At 38.4% G+C, this 18,937-nt stretch overlaps 1 protein-coding gene across 1 annotated transcript in view; it reads left to right on the top strand.

The window, feature by feature from the left end:
• CARMIL1 (capping protein regulator and myosin 1 linker 1) overlaps positions 1-18,937 on the top strand; it is a 174,210-nt gene that overhangs the window by 75,702 nt on the left and 79,571 nt on the right. The window contains exons 6-12 of the mRNA NM_001397969.1: positions 1,463-1,560; positions 1,925-1,995; positions 2,122-2,195; positions 7,038-7,113; positions 10,196-10,284; positions 14,215-14,309; positions 18,377-18,463. Of these exons, the coding sequence (NP_001384898.1) occupies positions 1,463-1,560; positions 1,925-1,995; positions 2,122-2,195; positions 7,038-7,113; positions 10,196-10,284; positions 14,215-14,309; positions 18,377-18,463 (590 nt within the window). The remainder of the gene's footprint in view (positions 1-1,462; positions 1,561-1,924; positions 1,996-2,121; positions 2,196-7,037; positions 7,114-10,195; positions 10,285-14,214; positions 14,310-18,376; positions 18,464-18,937) is intronic.

Here is an 18,937-nt window from a genome sequence, read left to right as displayed (position 1 = left end):
ATAATGCAGCTCTACTGTTTCTCGTCAGCTCCCAGTTGTTAGCAGTGTTATAGATGATGATCCACCTAAAAGAGTTCTTCAGGACACATTTATTTTTGAGTAAACTCTTTTAAGAGGCATTAGATGTAAGTGGTCAGCCTAAATTTACATGTATCATTTTGGCTGTGTCTTTATTATTGAGCTTTCTTGCAGGTATAGTAGGAATTTAAGTTCATATACTTCAGCTGGCAATTTGTTTTTATTTCCACATGATCTCTCTTTCAGTATTATTAGCTGCCCCAATAGAGGTGGAGTTCTTCCTTCAAAAAACATGCACACAGGTGAATGTTTGTGAACCAAGTTGCTGTAAAACCCTAGTAACGATGTGAGAAATACAAACAAAAGAAGCCGAGTGAACAGGGCCTTGAGTCCTCTGTGGGGGCCTTGAGCCCTGCAGGGGTTTTTTTTCTGGGCTTTCTGAAGAATGGTGCTGGAGCATTTTGTATAGCAGGATGGATTGCTTTCCTCTCAGATAGAGTAGCTTTCTGGAATGAAGGAACTGGAGTTATGCAGATAATATAAGATCAGAACATGCAAGAATGGGGAAAGAGGTTTCTCCTATTAATATCTCTTATTATTTATTTCCCTTTGTTTTATGGAATTCTGGAATTTGAGGGTGTTCTGTCCTCCAGAAGAGCACGTGCTTTCTTTTCTTAAAACCAAGAGGTGGTTGTGGTTTTCCTAGAGGAGGAAGAACACTACCAAATTGCAAAGATTAGAGCTCGGTATCTCAAGCACAGCCTGGATGCTCCTCAGCGTGCTCTGTGGCTCTTAGCTATACTGCTTTTACTGCTTAAAAGCATGTGGGTAGATGGCAGTAGTTTTGTATGTAGTCAGTAATGCCATGCCTCCTGCCAGATCTGTGCAACGTAGATGAGATGTCAAGGGGAAGTTTTTTTACTGAGAGGGTGGTGAGGTGCTGGCACAGGCTGCCCGGAGAAGCTGTGGGTGCTCCATCCCTGGAGGTTCAAGGCCAGGTTGGATGGGGCTCTATACAACCTGATCTGGAGGGTGGCAGTCCTGCCCATGACAGGAGGTTGGAAGTAGATGATCTTCGAGGTCCCTTCCAACCCAAGCCATTCTATGGTTCTGTGGTTCCTTCCTATTTTGGCAACCTTATCATAGTTGAGAGTCCCACATCTACTTAGCTTGAGTGATCTTGTCACAGCAATGGGCTTAGTTGCTTCAGTAATTGCAGTGTTAATTATTGGAAGGAAGGAAGAGACAAATAAATGTTACTCCTGCTAGTCTGTGTCATGATGTGTTTGACTTCTAGGCAGAGAATTGAGTTTTATTAAAGGTACTAATTCTTCCCATATACTCACTTAAAATCATGCTTAAAATGAATGATATTGAGTGAGTATAGTGATACAGGTTTAAAATATTTTTTAAATCATGAATACTTTTTCCCTTTTGCATTTAGGAGGATTCTGAAAAAAGTAACAATGGACCCTTCAGAAAGACTGGCTAATCTCCAGGCCCTGTGGGACAGTCAGACAGTGGCAGAACTTGGACCTTGTGGTGAGAATGAATTTGAATGCTCAAATAGAAAAAGCTTGGAATAGCAGTGTCAGGAAGTCTAATTCTATTTCTGGTAGAAGCTTGTAAAGGTGTAATTAGTTTTAAGGTGTAATTAGCATGGAGTAGACTTCTGATTGGTAGGTGAAGGCACTATTTTAAGCTTTCTTGCAACCTGATGGGTATTACAAAGATAGGATAGTCTCAGTTTCTTTTAGTTTCTTTCACAGCAGCACAATGGACACCCTTCTGAGGGAAAAGGAGAGTAAGTTTTGAAAGGCTGGTTATATGTTCAAGTATTAAAGTATGCTTTTAGATGTCTGTTTCATTTACTATTGTGTTGAATTTTCTCTTGTGTTGCTTCTAGGAGGCTTTTCACAGATGTATGCCTGTGTGTGTGATTGGCTTGGATTTCCATATAGAGAAGAAGTACAGTGGGTAAGTACACGTCTTGTGCTGGAGCTCATTTCAACTAACTGTACAAATGATGAAGGGGCAGATAAATCATAATACTTAAGGGCTAAAAATAGGATAAATGTGTATTTGGTTATGTATTTTTAACAGGATGTTGATACAATTTATCTGACACAAGATACCAGAGAGTTGAATTTGCAAGACTTCAGCCATCTTGACCACAGGTAAATAAAGCGTTATAATCATGCTAATACTCAGCAAACTTTTCTTGTCCCTTAAATTGTCCTTCCAGTAGATTTTGCCTGCCCTTGCTGAAGGGGGATAGTCTCACAGAAGCTGTCCCTTAAATATCTGGACATCTGAAATGACCATCTATAGCGTTTATAGTTTTCAGAACAAAGATGCTGTTTTTGCACAAAAGCCCCACGAAGAGCACATTTTGTTTTGAAGATAAATATATCTTTCCATTGGAAGCACTCCAAAAAGTTAGCAGATAGTTATTATGATTATTTTTTTTCCTGTGATGGCGGATATAAGTGCTCAAATTCAGCAGAGAATACAGGCAACTACATCTGGCATGCAAAGCAAAAAAGGAAATTAGGCAGCCTTTGCTTTTACAGAATCTTTCTCATAGTGTATATGCTAAAGGAAATTACTTTTTTAGCAAGTAAGAAGAAGGTTTAAGTTATTCAGCTGAATCTCAGCCAGTAGTTTCTCCACTAACAAAAGATGCTATCAAAAATGTGTGCTTCCAGAAAGGAACTAATTGAGGGTAATTTTACTCTGAGATGCTGAAACTTAGCTAAGTGTTGTATTTGGTTTACTGGATTTATCTGGCTGAGAAAACTGGATTCTAAGAAAGTTGAATCTGAAGATATTTAAGTAAGAAGAAATGGAAGAGAGTCTTAATTAAAATCTGTCATTTTACCAGAAAAATGACAAATTAAAGAAACTGTAAATAAGACAGTGTGTTTGTTTCTTTGAGGAGGCCCAAGGGAAGAATTAAGAATCTGTCTGAGGTATAATGTTAAAATATTATAACAAAAAGGCTGAACTTGGAGGTAAGTAAATGAGAGCATTTTGGCACATTGTTCCTTGTAGTTGTAAGGTTGCTAGTATGTAAAACTTGCAAAAATATAAAGAAAAAAACAAACAAATATTCATATACTTACTCAGCTTCTGTGGTGACTTTCACAGTCACCGTGGTAATTCCATGATGAAGTTACTACCCGTGTTGGATTATTCCAAGGTAACTCTAGCAAGACTACAGGGCTGCAAGTAGTGGATGACAGCTGTATCCAAAGCCTGGTCAGTTAAGAATTGCTGAGAGAAGACAGGGAAAGGATTATTTGTGCTGGAGCCCACAGCACAAGAAGGATGTGGAGCTATTGGCACAGGTTCAGAAGAGGGCTGCGAAGATGATCAGAGGACTGGAGTACCTCCCCTGTGAAGAAAGGTTGAGTGAGTTCTGTTTGAAGAAGAGAAGGCTCCAGGGAGACTTCATTGTGGTCTTCCAGTGCCTTAAGGGGGGTTTATAAACAGGAGGGTGACTGACTTTTTTACACAGTTCCATAATGTTAGGATGGGGAGAATGGTTTTAAACTCAAAGAGAAGATGTTTAGATTAGATATTAGGAGTAAATTTTTCACGCAGAGGGTAGTGAGGCACTGGCAGAGACTGCCCAGAGAAGCTGTGGTGCCCCATCCCTGGAGGTGCTCAAGACCGGATTGGATGAGGCCCTGGCAGCTGAGCTGGTAGGGGGCAGCCCTGCCTGTAGCAAAGGATTGGACCTAGGTGGGCTTTAAGGTCCCTTCCAACCCAAACCATTCTGTGTTCTTATATCACAAGCAGTGATGGAATAAGAAACTAAGAACACTTAAATGTATTGCAAGTTGGAAGGGCTGAGAAGAACATGGGGCATTTTTGAAAAAGTGATTTAGGGATATTCAACTTCAGTAAAAAATAAATGTTTAAACAAGTTATTAGGAGTGAAAATACTACTTTTTAATGAAAAATAGAAGAAGTGCTTTAAGTATTTAGCTCATCTCAGCTCCTTCAAAAGAGTTGGCTTTAGGAAAATGGAATTGTGAGTTTGTTGATTCAGTGAATGTTTTAATTGAAGTATGACTTGCAAAACTCACATCACCAAGAAAATAAATTTATTTTTAATAGAATCTTTAATAAGTGTTGCAGGATTATGTAAGTCCAAAGATTCAAAACAATTTTAGAACAGTGTATACACAATAAAATCCATTTTGTGGTGGCAGTTTCTTAGTATTGAGGCTGGAAAAAGGTTTGAGGTTGAAAATTTACAGAAAATAAAATTTTGTAGGAAGTCAAAAGCTTATGTTATTCAGTAGAAATACAAATTAGGTTCTGAGATCCCAATCAATTCAAGAATGTATTGCAAGAGTTCTGTCAGATACTTAGCAAAGTGAGAATGCTTCAAATTAACAACATGCCCATGTTTTAGACTTTGAGAAACTCGTATATCTTGTCCACATAATTTTTGAGTTTACTGAAAGTATGTATTTCACATTGTGTAGTAGCTCTGAAGTGAGGTAGGATGAAGACTGGATCCACAAGCTATGCTTTGCTAAAAATAAACAATTTGTGTTTTCCCTAGTAAAGCATTTCTGTTAGAGGTCAGCATAGGATGGAATGAATTATAGATGAATTTAAATTCCCAGCGTGTCTGACACTTAGAGTGCATAACATGGCTTGCCACACGGGAGCATGACTTCTGAGGTTTTATCTGAAGTTATATTGTGCTTTGAACCGTATAATTGTATAACAAAAAAACAAAAAAACCCTCAAAGTAAATAGAGCTTGTTTAACTCTGCAGCACAATTTTCTTCTCTTGGATATGCTTTAGCATTCAAAAATCTGGACATTGAAAATACATTGTCAGTAATGTGTGATTAGTTAGATATGTTTTTTTTTTCTTTGCACCATTTAGATTTCCTGTCATCTTAAATACGCAGGGGGACAGAATTGTTGAAAAAATGTGAAGCCACTGGCAAAGCTTGAATGTTGTTAAAGCTTGGAGAGATTTTCTGCATTCCAGAAGAACAGAATCTGTTTTCATTTTAAAATGGCAAAGATTTACATTCTGTAAACCTTACTTTATTCTAGATGATAGTTTAGCAAGCAAACAAATAAATGTGAGCTACTTAACATAACTTGGTGAAGGAAAGTTAGGAGAAGGCCCTGCTTTTGGAAGTGGTCATTAGCATAATTCTTTTTGTATTGCAAAATGATTCTGATCACTGTTCATGAGATATGTAGGATTTAATAGAAATAGAGTGGAAAAAAGAGGTATACCATTTTGGAAAGGAAAGCTCAGTGAGAAGTACAGTGAGGCTGGCAAGCTTAAAGCAACACAAGGAGTGGAGCTAAGTGCTGCAAGGACCATCCTTGGTAAGAAGCACCTTCAAAAATCGAAATGAAATGAAAAACTGAACTTTAAACTATATAGTTCCTCAGTAAAATCAGATCGTAAAATGAAGTTGTTCTTTGATAGGCCAAAGTTTCCAGACAGAATATTACAGACAAGACTGATGTTCCACTATCTTCAGGCATGTGGGGTGGAAGGGAGGGAGGTGTGTGATATGTTTTTTTTTAGCTGCTGATATTACAGCTATGTCAGTATCTGTGTTTGTCTGAGGTTTGAACAAACAGGCCTTGGATACTGCAGAAGACTAAACTATTTAAAGATGAGAATTTGCAAATCAGCAGGCTTGATTTATTTTAAAAAATTCTCATCCTGCTGTAGCAGTCTCTTTAACTTCTTGTAAATGCAGCAGCTTTTCCCACTAAATCTAAACATCCCCGGGTCCTTCAGCTGTTTTCATCCCTGGCTTTGGGAGCAGAGGAGAGAAAAGGATGGCTTCAGTCACTCTCTGCCTGCAGAGCCCCCTCCTGCCCCCAGGGTACTGAGCTCTTGCCACTACCTGGGGTAGCTCACCAGCTCCCTGGCAGTGTAACCACCTACACCCAGTCGTCACTGCTTGTTGTCACTCTTTTCCTTTGAAGGAATAGCACCAATGGTGCTATCTGTCCCTTTAAGGGGTTCCTATCATAGCATAAAGAGCACTGCTGCACAGATGTGATGGTGGAGCCTTCAGCCTGCCTGGAATTTACCTTGATGGGGAAGAAGGAAAAGATGTGAGAAAGGTGCTGCGTGTTTGGTGCAGATCCGTGCCTACCTACAGATGTCCTGCATGGAGTGCTAAGGGTTGGTAGGAGCTTATAAAAGCTAGTATTTTAAAATTTCTCCCCACAGAAGTGAGGTTCAGATAACTCTATTTTTTGCTAGTCAGATACATTTCCTGTACACTACATCTCTTTGTTTCATTCTGAGGAGGTTTCTAGGTAACTGTTGGGTATAACTGATCTGCCTGTGCTAGATGAATGATTCTGCTGGGGGTAGCGTGCAGACATGGCATTTACCAGCGTCTGTTATTGGTGGAGCTCAACAGACAGAGAGCAGATCAAATTAAGAGGATTGGAATAAAGAAAATGAGAATAATTTAGAATTTCATTTGTGAAATCCCTCTTACAATTAAGTATGGTTTGCGCTGAAAGTTGCATTATCCTTTTGCAGGTCTCCTGCTTCCTGGGGGAATTTAACTATAGAGATGAGACAAGGAGATGTTCTCTAGAAGCATTCAGTCATGGGATTATATTAAATCATCAGTCTGCCAAAAAGCTTTTTAGCGTCACACTCAATTATAATTAGAGGTGATTAAGAAGCTTAAATATGTCACAGGATGAAGAAAAAGCAGGAATGGCAGCACAGACAAATTTCTGGTTTAAAAATTCATGCTAGAATAGATGTCAGTTGGCCAGTCAAACATTTTTATTAAAATACAGGCAAGAAGCACAGCTGCTCATGGTGCTTTTTTTTCTTTGAGAATGCAGAGCTTTCTGTAATGGTGACAGCAGTCAATTAGCATTGCAAAAACAGAGGAAATCAGATAGAGAAGAGCACTTCAGAGATTGTTTCAAATGACCAAAACTGACAGTTCTGTGAAATGTGTGTAAAAGTGTTTTTCTTTTTCTAGAGACTTAATACCAATAGTTGCTGCTCTGGAGTATAATCAGTGGTTTACAAAGCTGTCCTCCAAGGATCTGAAATTAGTAAGTAATAAACTGAAATGGTATACCAACTTTTACCAGGCTGTGCTGTGTCTTGGTTGATACTATTGCATTTTTCAAGGTGAACGTTTTTGGGTAAATAAGCTGGGCAGTCTTATTTATAAACTGATAATTGTTTTTCCATTAATCGTTTGAGGAAAACATAAACAGATGGATAGTTCTTTCATGCCATAGAAACACTGCCGTGAGCCGATGTTGCCAAAATTTCACACAAATACATTTGGAAAAGTTTATTTGGCCATAATGGTGGCCCATAAAACTAGGCTGTCAGGTGTTGCCAGCTCACAGAAATACTTGCTGACTAAACAGGAAAAATACTAAAGCAGCTAGAAATATCTGTTGGTTTTTGGAGGTGGAAGAAAAATACGAGGAGTCTGGGTTATTTTCTTCTCACATTAAGAGCAAAACTTGTTTCATAACTTTCAGTGCATCTTGAGTTTCTCCTGGTTGTCTGACGCCAGCCCCTTAAAGTAATAAATACGTAGTGACACGTTGCAATGATATTATTCACAGAATCACAGAATCGTAGGGGTTGGACGGGACCTCTGGAGATCATATAGTCCAACCCCCTGCCAAAGCAGGTTCCCCACAGCAGGTGACACAGGTAGGCATCCGGGCAGGTTTTGAATATCTCCAGGGATGGAGAATCTACAACCTGGCTGGGCAGCCTGTGCCGATGCTCTGTCAGCCTCACAGTAAAGAATTTTTTTCCTCATGTTCATATGGAACCCCCTGCGTTCCAGTTTGTGCCTATTGCCCCTTGCTCTGTCGCTGGGCACCACTGAGAAGAGCCAGGCCCCATCCATCCACTTGACTCCTGCCCTTTAGATATTTATAAGCGTCGATAAGTTCCCCACTCAGTCTTCTTTCACAGCACCATTCTTTTTGAAAAGCAAAAAAGGAGCAAATCTAAACAAGCTGAACGACTGAAGGAAGGGCCGAGAAAATCAGTAATCCTAAGTGTAATATATTTTCATATATTTTAATATTTCTACCAAACCTGACAATTAATAGCTACAGGTAGAATTAGTGGTTTGAGAAATGCTTTCTCTGTGGTTTTAATGTTTTGTTTGTTTTAATGTAATATGATCTTTAGGGAGAATTTGTAACAGCTTATAATGTGGAAAACAAATAAACCTTATCAGTCTTGAAAGTGCATCAATAATAATAATAAAAAATCTTTCATATATGCAAATTTGAATTAAAAAAAAATGTCAGGATTATATAAACCACTGGACAGTAAATCCATGCCACAGGGACTCTGCTGAGGGTCAGTATGAGGTCAGACGTATCCAGAGGCCATTGAATGTGTTGTACTTGGTGAGTCGCACTCTGACATTGTGTTTGATAGACGTGATCTGTAGTGTTTTTACAGTACATGCATGAAACTTTCCACTTGCAGTCACGGTGCTGTAGTAGCACTGTGATAATATTCTGAATTACAAAAATATGGAGGGCGAGGATAGAATTGGAGAGATGGCTGAACTTTCCATTTTTAGAAAGCATTGTCGCCTTTACTGTGTAAAGGATTAATAATCATCATCATAGAATGGAATCATCATAGAATGGCCTGGGTTGAAAAGGACCGCAATGATCATCGAGTTTCAACCCCCCTGCTATGTGCAGGGTCACCAACCACCAGACCAGGCTGCCCAGAGCCACATCCAGCCTGGGATGAATAATAATTAATAAGACTTTCACATGTGTGCTAGAGCATTCTTTTCTTTTTTAGGAGTTTGAACTAGTGTAAAAGAATCCTAGAAAATGCCAGGCCGTTGTTAGAGATAAAGATATCCCAAGTGTGAATGCCAAACTGTCATTTTTAGGGTGGGTTACATAGAATAGTTCCAGCAGTTCACAATCACGACTGAAGTTCTACTTTGGACTTCATATGAATGTGGGATGGTATATGCTGTGAAAAAAAGACAAATTAAGAAGCAAACTAAGATATTAGAATAAAAGGTGAACAAAGTTCACTGTATGGCCTTTGAAACGTTGAAGTTTTATCCCCAAGAATGGCAAGCATACAGTTTTGTTACATTTTGTTCATAGTACTTGCAAATGCCTCTGCAAATTCTAGAATCCAGCAGCAGTAACAATCATGAGATGTGATTTATTCTGTGTAGGCCAGGAGAGCTCCTACTGAAATTTACTCACCCTTAAGCATCAGTCGCTGAGCAGTCTTTGGACCTGCAGCTAAATTGCTCTTACTCTTGATTTTTTTTTTTTTTTTTCCTCTTCTTTGCCTTATAACATCTTTCTCTGTGTTTAGCTGACATTTCTTGTTAGGTTTTATTCTCCATTCCATTAGCTGCTATTTTCTTCTGAGGGATTAGTATCTACATGAAGAAGAGTGTTACCTCCAGCAACCACTGTAGTCCCAAGCCGCACCGTCATGGGCTAGCGATCAGAGCTCACTAGGGCCATAGCAACACAGACACCAATATGGGGATGTAGCAAAATGGCATTTATTCACTAATATACACAGCTTATATACCCTACTTGAGCAATCGTGTCCTATCCTGATTCGTCCGTACTGGATCTTTGCCCCTTACTCCAATTCCTTATTGGCTCCTATTGTTTCATCATTCCTTTGCCTTCTTCCCCTTATCTTGTTTACTCGTTCGCAAGGACAGTCCGTCTTAGCACAACAGCACCCTTTCACCATGCTTAGGGAGAGGCCTATCCCATACAGCACATATCCCCGTCAATGCGCCTACTACAACAGAAGAGTTCTTTAAAAATTGTGTGTTTTTCCGTGCATAGGGTCTGCAGTTTTGGGTTTTCGGTTTTTTTTTTTTAATGTATTATACTATTATTAGACTAATTCTGCCCTTATGACTAGGTAGCCAGTTTCATAAATTACTTGCTTTTAGTCTACCTCTTGTCTCTCTAAGTCTTTTCCAGATGTTGTCATCTGACACTCCCTGGGATGTTCCTGGTATTCTTAGTTATTATATAAGTAAGAGAAGAAGCGGTTCGTGGCCTGGATCCTGTTATGATGTACACCTTATAACTAAACAACCATATGTTCTTTAACACTGTTCTGTCTTTTCTGTGGCAGTCCACTGATGTCTGTGAGCAGATTCTGCGAGTAGTGAGTAGGTCCAATCGATTGGAAGAACTGGTATTAGAGAATGCTGGGCTTAGAACGTAAGTAATTTCTTCAAAATATTGCATTAGTTACTGCTTACTCCTAGCAAAAAAAAAAAAAAAAAAAGATATGTGATGTATGTATTAGCTGGAGTGCTAGAGAAACTCACGCTTAATGTCTAGTTTGTTCTGAGGAGCTGCTAGCCACGAGCCTGTCATCAAGTTTCTCAGAGATTCCTCATAATCCAGAAAATCCTTGTAGACTGGTGTTTGTTAGATTCTGCTTGGAGAATTGGGCTAAGTGAAGAAAAATGAATTGGTTAAGTGCATAAACCCTAAATTAACACACGCAATTCCTCTCCGAGTAGTGTTACCAATAGAATTATGAACAAAAGTGATGGGGATTTTGTTAAAACACATAGTATTCCATCTTGGATAACAGGTACAGCTTCTTTTTTTCTTTTTGTGTATTGCATTTGTGGTGGTGTAGTAATGTAGTAATACTACTATGTTATTAACTTTTTTTTAAAGAAGAAAGTAGATGATTAATTTTAGTCCTTGCATATATTCTAAGTACAGCGAGTTATAGCCCATGATTTTTTTTTCTTCAGAGCAAATAGATGCAAAGCTCAAGGTACGAACTAGCCCAGATGGAAGTATCTGTGTCTTGTTCTAGTGTTAAAGTAGCATCCAAGATCGCGTGGACAAGATAAGCTCTAGTGCTAATGAATTTTTGCGCTAATAAATAAAACAGTGGAAAGATCAGAGAAACTGAGCATTAAACTGAAGAAAAAAATGAAAGAAATAAGCACAGGGAAGTGATGTGCTATGCTTTCTTTGCCTCCTCTATTATTTTTATTTTTTAATTTAAGTTGGTTTACCACTGAAATATGTTTAAAAGAAAGCTACCTAACTGACTCAGGAAGACTGTGGTGGAGGTTGGAATTACACCCAAATTTCCCGATCACATTGTCTTTAATAGCTGTCATTCAATCATAAACCACTGATTTTGATCTTGTTTTTCCTGCACTCTGTGCCATGAGACGCCGTGTCAATCACAAATATTAAAAGATACATTGACTACCTTTGTACACTGTCTACATTGACTTCTAACAGTCGGATCTGTTTTCAGTTTTAATAGGACTTGACAGATAATCAACCTATGACTTTGGTTTTTGTGCCTCCATCTACGTGCATGGTATTTGGCATTTTGCCCTGGTGTGCATCTGCTGTGCTCAGCACTGTCTGTCTGTTTTTGTCAAGGATACATTTGTCAATTTTGCCAGTTATCATATCTGCTTGCTAGGAGGAAATCCTATTGTTACTGGGCATCTTTGCACAGCTTATAGACCAGTCACTTTTAATGACTTGTGACAGACTGCCAGACAAGTGTTGAGAAAGAGCTACCAAGACACACCAGATCAGTTGTTGAGATAGAGCTACTAAGAACAATGCTTCCGGAGACACCTGAGCCTATTTTCTCCTGTAAGCAGGGTCAATTTAAGATGATTCCATTCTTTTCTACCTCCAGCCATTTGTTTCTGTTATTTGGTATGGGATATAGCTCTGTAAACAGTTGTCATCCTTCCAGCTGATGGAACTGCAGGCTATCATACAGTAGCAGCTGTAGTAAGGACGCAGGACCTAGGGAAACATAGACTTGCTGTTGGGGAAAAGTGTGCTGTCAAGCAAAGCCCCCTGTCTAATAAGATTTCTGCCAGTTTAGGTGTTCTTGAGAATTTTATGCCCGTTGCTGTTTCTTTAACAGACTTAAAAGATGCAGTCTGGATTATTTTGGATGTGTTGGATGGGGGAAAAAAAGGATATAAATGTTTTGATGAGTGTTAGGATGCTGAGAGGTGATATCCAGATTTCAGTGAATGGAGAATAGTTTAAGGTGTTCTGAACAAATGAGTTTGAAAAGAGAATTATATCTATTTGTTGCTTTAGAGAAATAGAGGACCATGCAATAATCAGAAGATTCATGTCCATCAAACTGCAAGGCGGAGTCTCCAGTCTGAAAAGCCCTATTTGCAGGAGCTGGTGAAAATGATTTGTTTGTTGTGCTTCAACACTCTGAAATCTGGCAGGCAGACTGTCCCTATTGCCATCTGCCATAACCACTGCCACCGTGTCCCAGGGGCAGTGGCTGCGATAACAGAGAATAGACCTGTCTGCTGATGATACAAGGAGGGCCACTGACAGATTCTGCAGCTCATCTTCCCCTGCTGGATGGGCTCTGAATGTCCTTGCATGTAATCACGTTATTTCCTCCCACACACGCCCTCTGTTTTTCTTTTACAGAGATGTTGTCTAGACTGATCTTGAAGAATTTTTGTCTGAGATTTCCTGGTCTGTGCTATTCTTACCATTGGTGAAATATTCTTCCTCTCCCATACATGTAGTTGTATCAGACCTTTTAAAAGCTTTACCTCCAAGCCTGAATGTCCCTCAGTATTTAGAGCGTTGGAAAAAGATGCCCTACAGGAGATGTGCAGTCATCTGCAGGAGTAGCAGCAGGTAGCAAAGGAGGATATCCTGAGGCCTGTCAGGTGGCACAAATTTAAGTACAGAGTTGTTGACTGTTCATGTTCACAATACGATTATAGGATAAGAATATTTTCTTCTTCAGGATAAGAATATGATATAGAGTTTCAAAGGAAAACAAAAATTTCCTGGAGTATCTCTACTTGAGTACACCTTGCAACAACAGGCAGCCAAAAGCTATTGAGGTTATCCCTATCTGATCTCTGCTCTTTTCCAGAGTACAGAAAACATTGCTACCTCCACTGCGGTTCTCAGCACACAGGCTGACAGCTCTTGTGATAGAAAGGATCTGTCCCAGGGAAAAGGAACAGTGTTAATTACCATTCTTTTAGTAATGTATCAAGTAGTTCTCTTAACACTGCCCTTCAGGAGGTAAGATACTGTACTTCGGAGCAGAGAAAGAAGGATGCTGGGAGGAAGTTCAAGGAACATTATTTGATTTCTTCCTCTTTTCCTTACTTAGATAAAGTAAAACCATTGAAAGCATAGTCTACTGCACAGTTGCACAATAGATTTGGTCTCTTAATACATGAATGCAAATTTCCGGTAGGTACAAGGATGAGTTTGTGAAATTGACATAGAGCCGGTAAGAACCCACAGCCTTGTGATATGATGTGTGGAATATGATTCAACTAGAGTCTGGTGGTGTGATCATGTAGGAAAACTCAAGCTAGCTTTAAACTTAATGCTGTGAATAGTGGTAGTGCAGTGACAGCAAAATGTGCTCAGAGAGGGCAGCATTCCCTTATCTCTCAAGTGGATTTGAAACACAAACAGGTCATGCTCTCCATCTACATATTATATTTGCATACACAACCCAATGCACAATCATCTCCCTCAGCTCACATTTCTGGGACTGTGGTCAACCTTGATGCTTCTCGTAAAAAGAAGCAAGCAGAGAATAGTTTTTCAATGTCCTGTTGTTCTTTGAGAGAGTTATTCCTTCTATTTTACAAGTTCACAATACTAATGCTGTGTTGATTCCATGACATGTTGCAAAGCCCATCTGTTTGAGTGATTGTTGACAGAAACTTGCTGCAAGTTAGGGGGTGGTGTCAGAATTTAGCTTTGTGAGTGAGGGAGATACTACTATGCAAGTTAATGTATATGTCCCACCTGTGCATAATGAGGAGGAGATGTGGTTGAGTTCTAAATTATTTTAAATTAACCCGTAGTTTATACATTGAGATCTTTATCAAAAGTAGCTTGAGCTCTGATTGAACACTCTTTGGTATCTTAAATCACAGAATAAATAAATAGTAATATAACTTGCTTTGAAAGACAGCAAATTAGCCAGATAAGCATTGATTAAAAAGACAAAGAATCAATAGTATAAGTTGGCTATTTCTGTCTAGTAATCCCTCGATACTTTTCAGCCTCTGAACATGCTTTTGACAGAGCATATAACAGAATTCTCTCTCCCTCTGTATTCTTTTCTTGCAGAGATTTTGCACAGAAACTAGCCAGTGCGCTATCCCATAATCCCAACTCAGGACTCCATACAATCAACCTTGCTAGCAATCCACTTGAAGACCGAGGTACTGTAACGTGAATGTTTTCCTCTTTCTGCAGATGTATTAGGGGGATTACTGCTGCTCCATTCAGCTTTGCCCAAATAACAAGATATTGTTCTGTCTGTAATGCTATTGTGAATGTCTGTTGCTCACAAACGACTGAGAATTGCTATTCTTTTTGAATTATACATTTCCATTAGCTTATGGAGAATTATTTAAATGTCTTAAACCATCCATGGATTTCATTAGATTTCATTACACTTTCATTGAAATTTCTTCTAAAGGAAGATAGAACACAATGGATGTTTAGAGCTAGAAAGAAAAGAAAATGGTGTATATTTATAAAGGCAATACAATGAATATAAGATGAAGTGCAAGACAACTTTATTGCTTGAATTGTATTTTCCTGGAGGTTTTGCATTTTATTTCAGCTATAATCTCAGAGCTAGATCTAGTTTTGAAGTCGTTCCTTTTTCAGTTTTGTAGTCTGTAGTGTTGCTAGTTCTTCACAGTGCTCTATAATACTGGCATAGCTGGCATCCTTACGTAGCTAAGGATTGTTGACTCTGCAAGATGAAAAACAAAACTGAACAACCTAGCTTTCCTCCAGCTAGGCACTGCTAGGCGTGATTTCAGTACATATCAAGTCAAGTCATTCCCTTCTCCTGTCTACTCTCTTTTCACTTGGAGCATTTATTTTTAAAATAAGGTTACATTCTTCCAGTCTGGTGTTGACCCTTCAGTGCTGCCCACATGAGATTTCCATTTGATTCATTTAATACATTCCACACAGTGTTCTTGGGATCAGACTACCTTGTGCTGCTGTTGGGCCGGAAATAAAATAGGAATTTTATGCAGTGAACCTTTTCTTATTTTATTTGGTTTATGCAGGGGAGATTTTCTGTCTTTTGTCTGGCATGATTCAAAATGGAAAAGCTGTTCATTTTGTTTACAACCTGATTCAAAGTGCTGTTAATACAGAATTTTGTAGGTATGTCTCCTTTTACTCCGTTTCATTGAGGCGGGAGAAAGATGCAAAGAGTATTTTCCTCTTCCTCTTTTGTATCTGTTCTCCTTTTGGCTCGAAATAAGTTTGAAAACATTCTTACATTTTACTTATTTAGATAGTTGTTCATTTAAAACTGTTCACATGAATTGCTGTATTCTTCTGACTACCCTATGTGTCGTTCCTTAAAACTCTTTTGTGAAAGCCAATGTTTTGCTGTACAGCGTTATTACTAGTGCAGTAGTAGTAGTAGTACAGTAGTAGTACAGCATTGTGTGTGTCATAGGCCTATCTGCATTATTCAGAATTTTCTGTTTTAAGTTGAAAAAATGGCTGTCACATTGTTGAATCTACTTTTGAAGTGTATTTAGATTGCACTTTATGAAAAGCTTTTTAAAAGATAACTCTTTTTAAAATCATACAAGGTTTTGTTTTTTTTATTTTAAGTATATTGGTGTGAGTACTAACTTTGCAATGAAGGCTTTCAAGCCCTTTTAGAATAGCTACATGCAAGATGTAAAAAAAAGGTAATGCAGATGATACTAATTGGAGAAATCTGTAGAGGTTTATCATTATCTCAGTGTCTTCTCTCATATGCATTTAAAGTTTGACCTTTTTGTTAGACAATCAGCTAAGTTATACGAGTGCTTGAAAAGAAATTAACTATAATTGCAATATGCAAATATTTTAAAGAAGGATTTACCTTTTCTGTGATCTGATATCCACTGAGTGAAAGTTAAATTTGACTTCATTAAACTGAAGAGGCAGCAAGCTTTCCTCAGGTAAAAGCTGGCATAATGGAGGTTCATGTTAATGTACACGGTTTGGAAAGTATCACTTAACACATCGCCTTTCCAGGAACTAGGAGTGAAACCAGATTATACTGCAATTCTAAGGGGAACAATACAGGATGGTGCGAATAATGGGAAAGAACCTATCCTTGTCTATTGCTTGGACCAATAAGCTGTTATGTACTATTGAGTATCGAAAAGCATAAGCATTGTACTCTTATATTAATGCAGCTGTCCGTAGTCCAATGACATGAGAAGAGTGTTCTTTTTAGCTGACACACAGGGCCTGGCTTCAGTTGAAATATTAATGTGTTTACATGATATGATTTTGCACTGAGATCAGCCTCTTAATTGTGATTGGCAACTCTTAATGGTACTATCAGTATTTGTGATTCTAACACGTGGAAAATTTGCTATTAATTTTGGTTTTAAAATCTAGGCATGCTGTTGTGATGGAAGCTTTGCTTTTGGCTTCACTGGCATCAGAATCTCGTTTCTTATTTTCTGAAAAGTAGTGCAAACCAAATAAGCTCAAGTTTGGAAATACTCAAAATCAAATCTGTGTGCCTGGATGCAGTGTAGTTTACTTCTGCTATTAGAGCTCAGCTCTGTTGCAAGATCAGCAAAAAGAGAGTGTCTGAGTTATCAAAAGTACTTTTGCTTTTCTGTGTCTGATTCCCCTATCTTAAAACAGTGGGTATTTCTTCTCCAGTGCTAGGAAGATGTTAAAATTATTCGGCTTGGTTGGAGTGATAAATGTTGGCTAAATGGAAAGATGGAGAGGTGAAATTATTTGCTGCACCTCTTACCCAAAATACTTCACAACAAAAATTACGCTGGTGGTGTCCTTAGCGATTCTCTTTGTACTCATTTTTCTTTTGCCAGCAGAACTCTACCTTGAGTTTGAAAGTATGTATTGTGACTAAGCCAGCTCAACAACGATGAACGGCCATGCACAGAATTTAAATTGAGGCCATCTTATGAAAGACTGATCCTTTTTCAGAGGAGATGGAAAGTTTTTAGTTTTTTAAGTAGAGGATCTAGGAATGAAAATACGGTTGGCATGACTTGATGCATTCTTGCAGAAGGTTGAAGACATTTTTACCATTATGATTTACAGTAAATGATGGCAAAGCATCATTGATCCAATATTTTGGCAGTATAAATAATACACAGCATGTTGTTTTAAACTGTGTGGAAGTTGCAACTCTGACCAGCCTGTACAACAGGCTTTTACACAAAGGGTTAAAAAAACTCCTGCAACTTTTACATCTGTAATGTAGCTGGTCTTCCATTATTAATGACAGTAAACCATGATAGAAGCAGAGTACACACATGTATGTGTCACAATACTGGACTCTTTGGTGTCCGCTTATGTGGAGAAGAGTATCAGCTTTTTTATTTGTGTTTTGGAGCAAGAAAAAGATGTTGCTCATGTCTCCCTTTTTCTTGCTAAGCAGTTTTCCATAGAGGATTATTTTTCATGCTCAGGTTAAGATCTGACTTTCTATGCTGATTTATTCCTATAATAAATATTTCATAAGCTGGTTCAATCGTTATTTAGGATGTGCCCTCTTAATCATATTTCAGTCCTCTTCTTAAATGGGGAATTAAATTTATTGAGTGTGGAACTTGGATATACTGAGAAAGCACTTAAATGAAAAGAATATTGTTTACTTTTGTTGGATTTGTGCTGAGGTAGTCAGCATCCTAATACATTTTTACTGTTTGGAATCCCAAACAATTCAAGCATTTCCAAGTCTGTGTACTAGCTGGTAGCCTACAGGCTGCTGTAATGAAGTGAGATAAGTGGCCACTATAACTCAGTGCAGGTTTCAGGTTTGCAGGGCAAGTCTGTACCTGTACTGTTGTTTCTTTTATGTGAATTGGATGCTCTTCCACAGAAATATTTCAGCTCACTGATGCGTATCTGTGTTTTTTTGAACAACATCTGTATTCCTGTATTTAATAAAGAAGGGGTTTAGTTGCAAAAGAGAGGCCAACATTGGCTAATAGTCTTCCTTTCAAGACAAAGCTTTTGAAGTTTCATGTGAACTGCTGCTGTTGGGTGGTTTTTATTTACTTATGTATTTTTTCTGATTGAAGCATAAATCTTTCAGAATGTCCCACATGCTGACTGTTGGACATGTGTAATAAATTCCCTTCGACCCTCTCTCAGATGTGCGTGTGCCTCACAGAGTTTACTTAGATGCTTGGAAGGGCTTGGAAAAGCTGGGACCACATGGTTGAACTGACTTCCTGAGAACTTCCACTTTCTCTTTGCTCCCCAACAGGTGTATCATCTCTAAGCATCCAGTTCGCCAAACTTCCAAAGGGACTGAAACATTTAAATTTATCTAAAACCTCCTTGTCACCTAAAGGTATGCTCTATAAATACGCATATTTTCCTGTTGTAAAAGTTTCGGGCTTTCATCTTAATAATACCTTCTGTTACGAGGTTATAAAGTAGTCCATTCTGTTACTGATTCATATGTGTATTTTAAACAGTGCAGCTGCTTTTTTTTACAACCCTGAGTTTACTATTTGGGTTCTGTACCCCATCCAATTTTATAAACCTCTTACTTGTCCCATGTGTGAGCTGGAACCTTTAACATAAAGTAAAATTTAATTTAAAATTGCAATAAATGTTACATTTTATTTATGCTTCAAAAAATATCTGAGGCAAAAATGTGTGGGGAATTTTCTAAATAGCTTTTGGAAAACTGCTCAAATGTTTTTCATGCATTTATTTCACTTGACTACTTCATGAAATCAAGTGTTACAACAAAAGCTGTTAATTGTTTTGCCCTGAGTTGACACTGCTTTGTTTTACAATTTGCACACTTCTGACTCAA

This window comes from Gallus gallus, chromosome 2, assembly GCF_016699485.2.
Source record: "Gallus gallus isolate bGalGal1 chromosome 2, bGalGal1.mat.broiler.GRCg7b, whole genome shotgun sequence".
NCBI lineage: Eukaryota > Metazoa > Chordata > Aves > Galliformes > Phasianidae > Gallus > Gallus gallus.
Note: the sequence above shows the minus strand (reverse complement) of the source record. Positions and strands in the feature narration are given on the sequence as shown.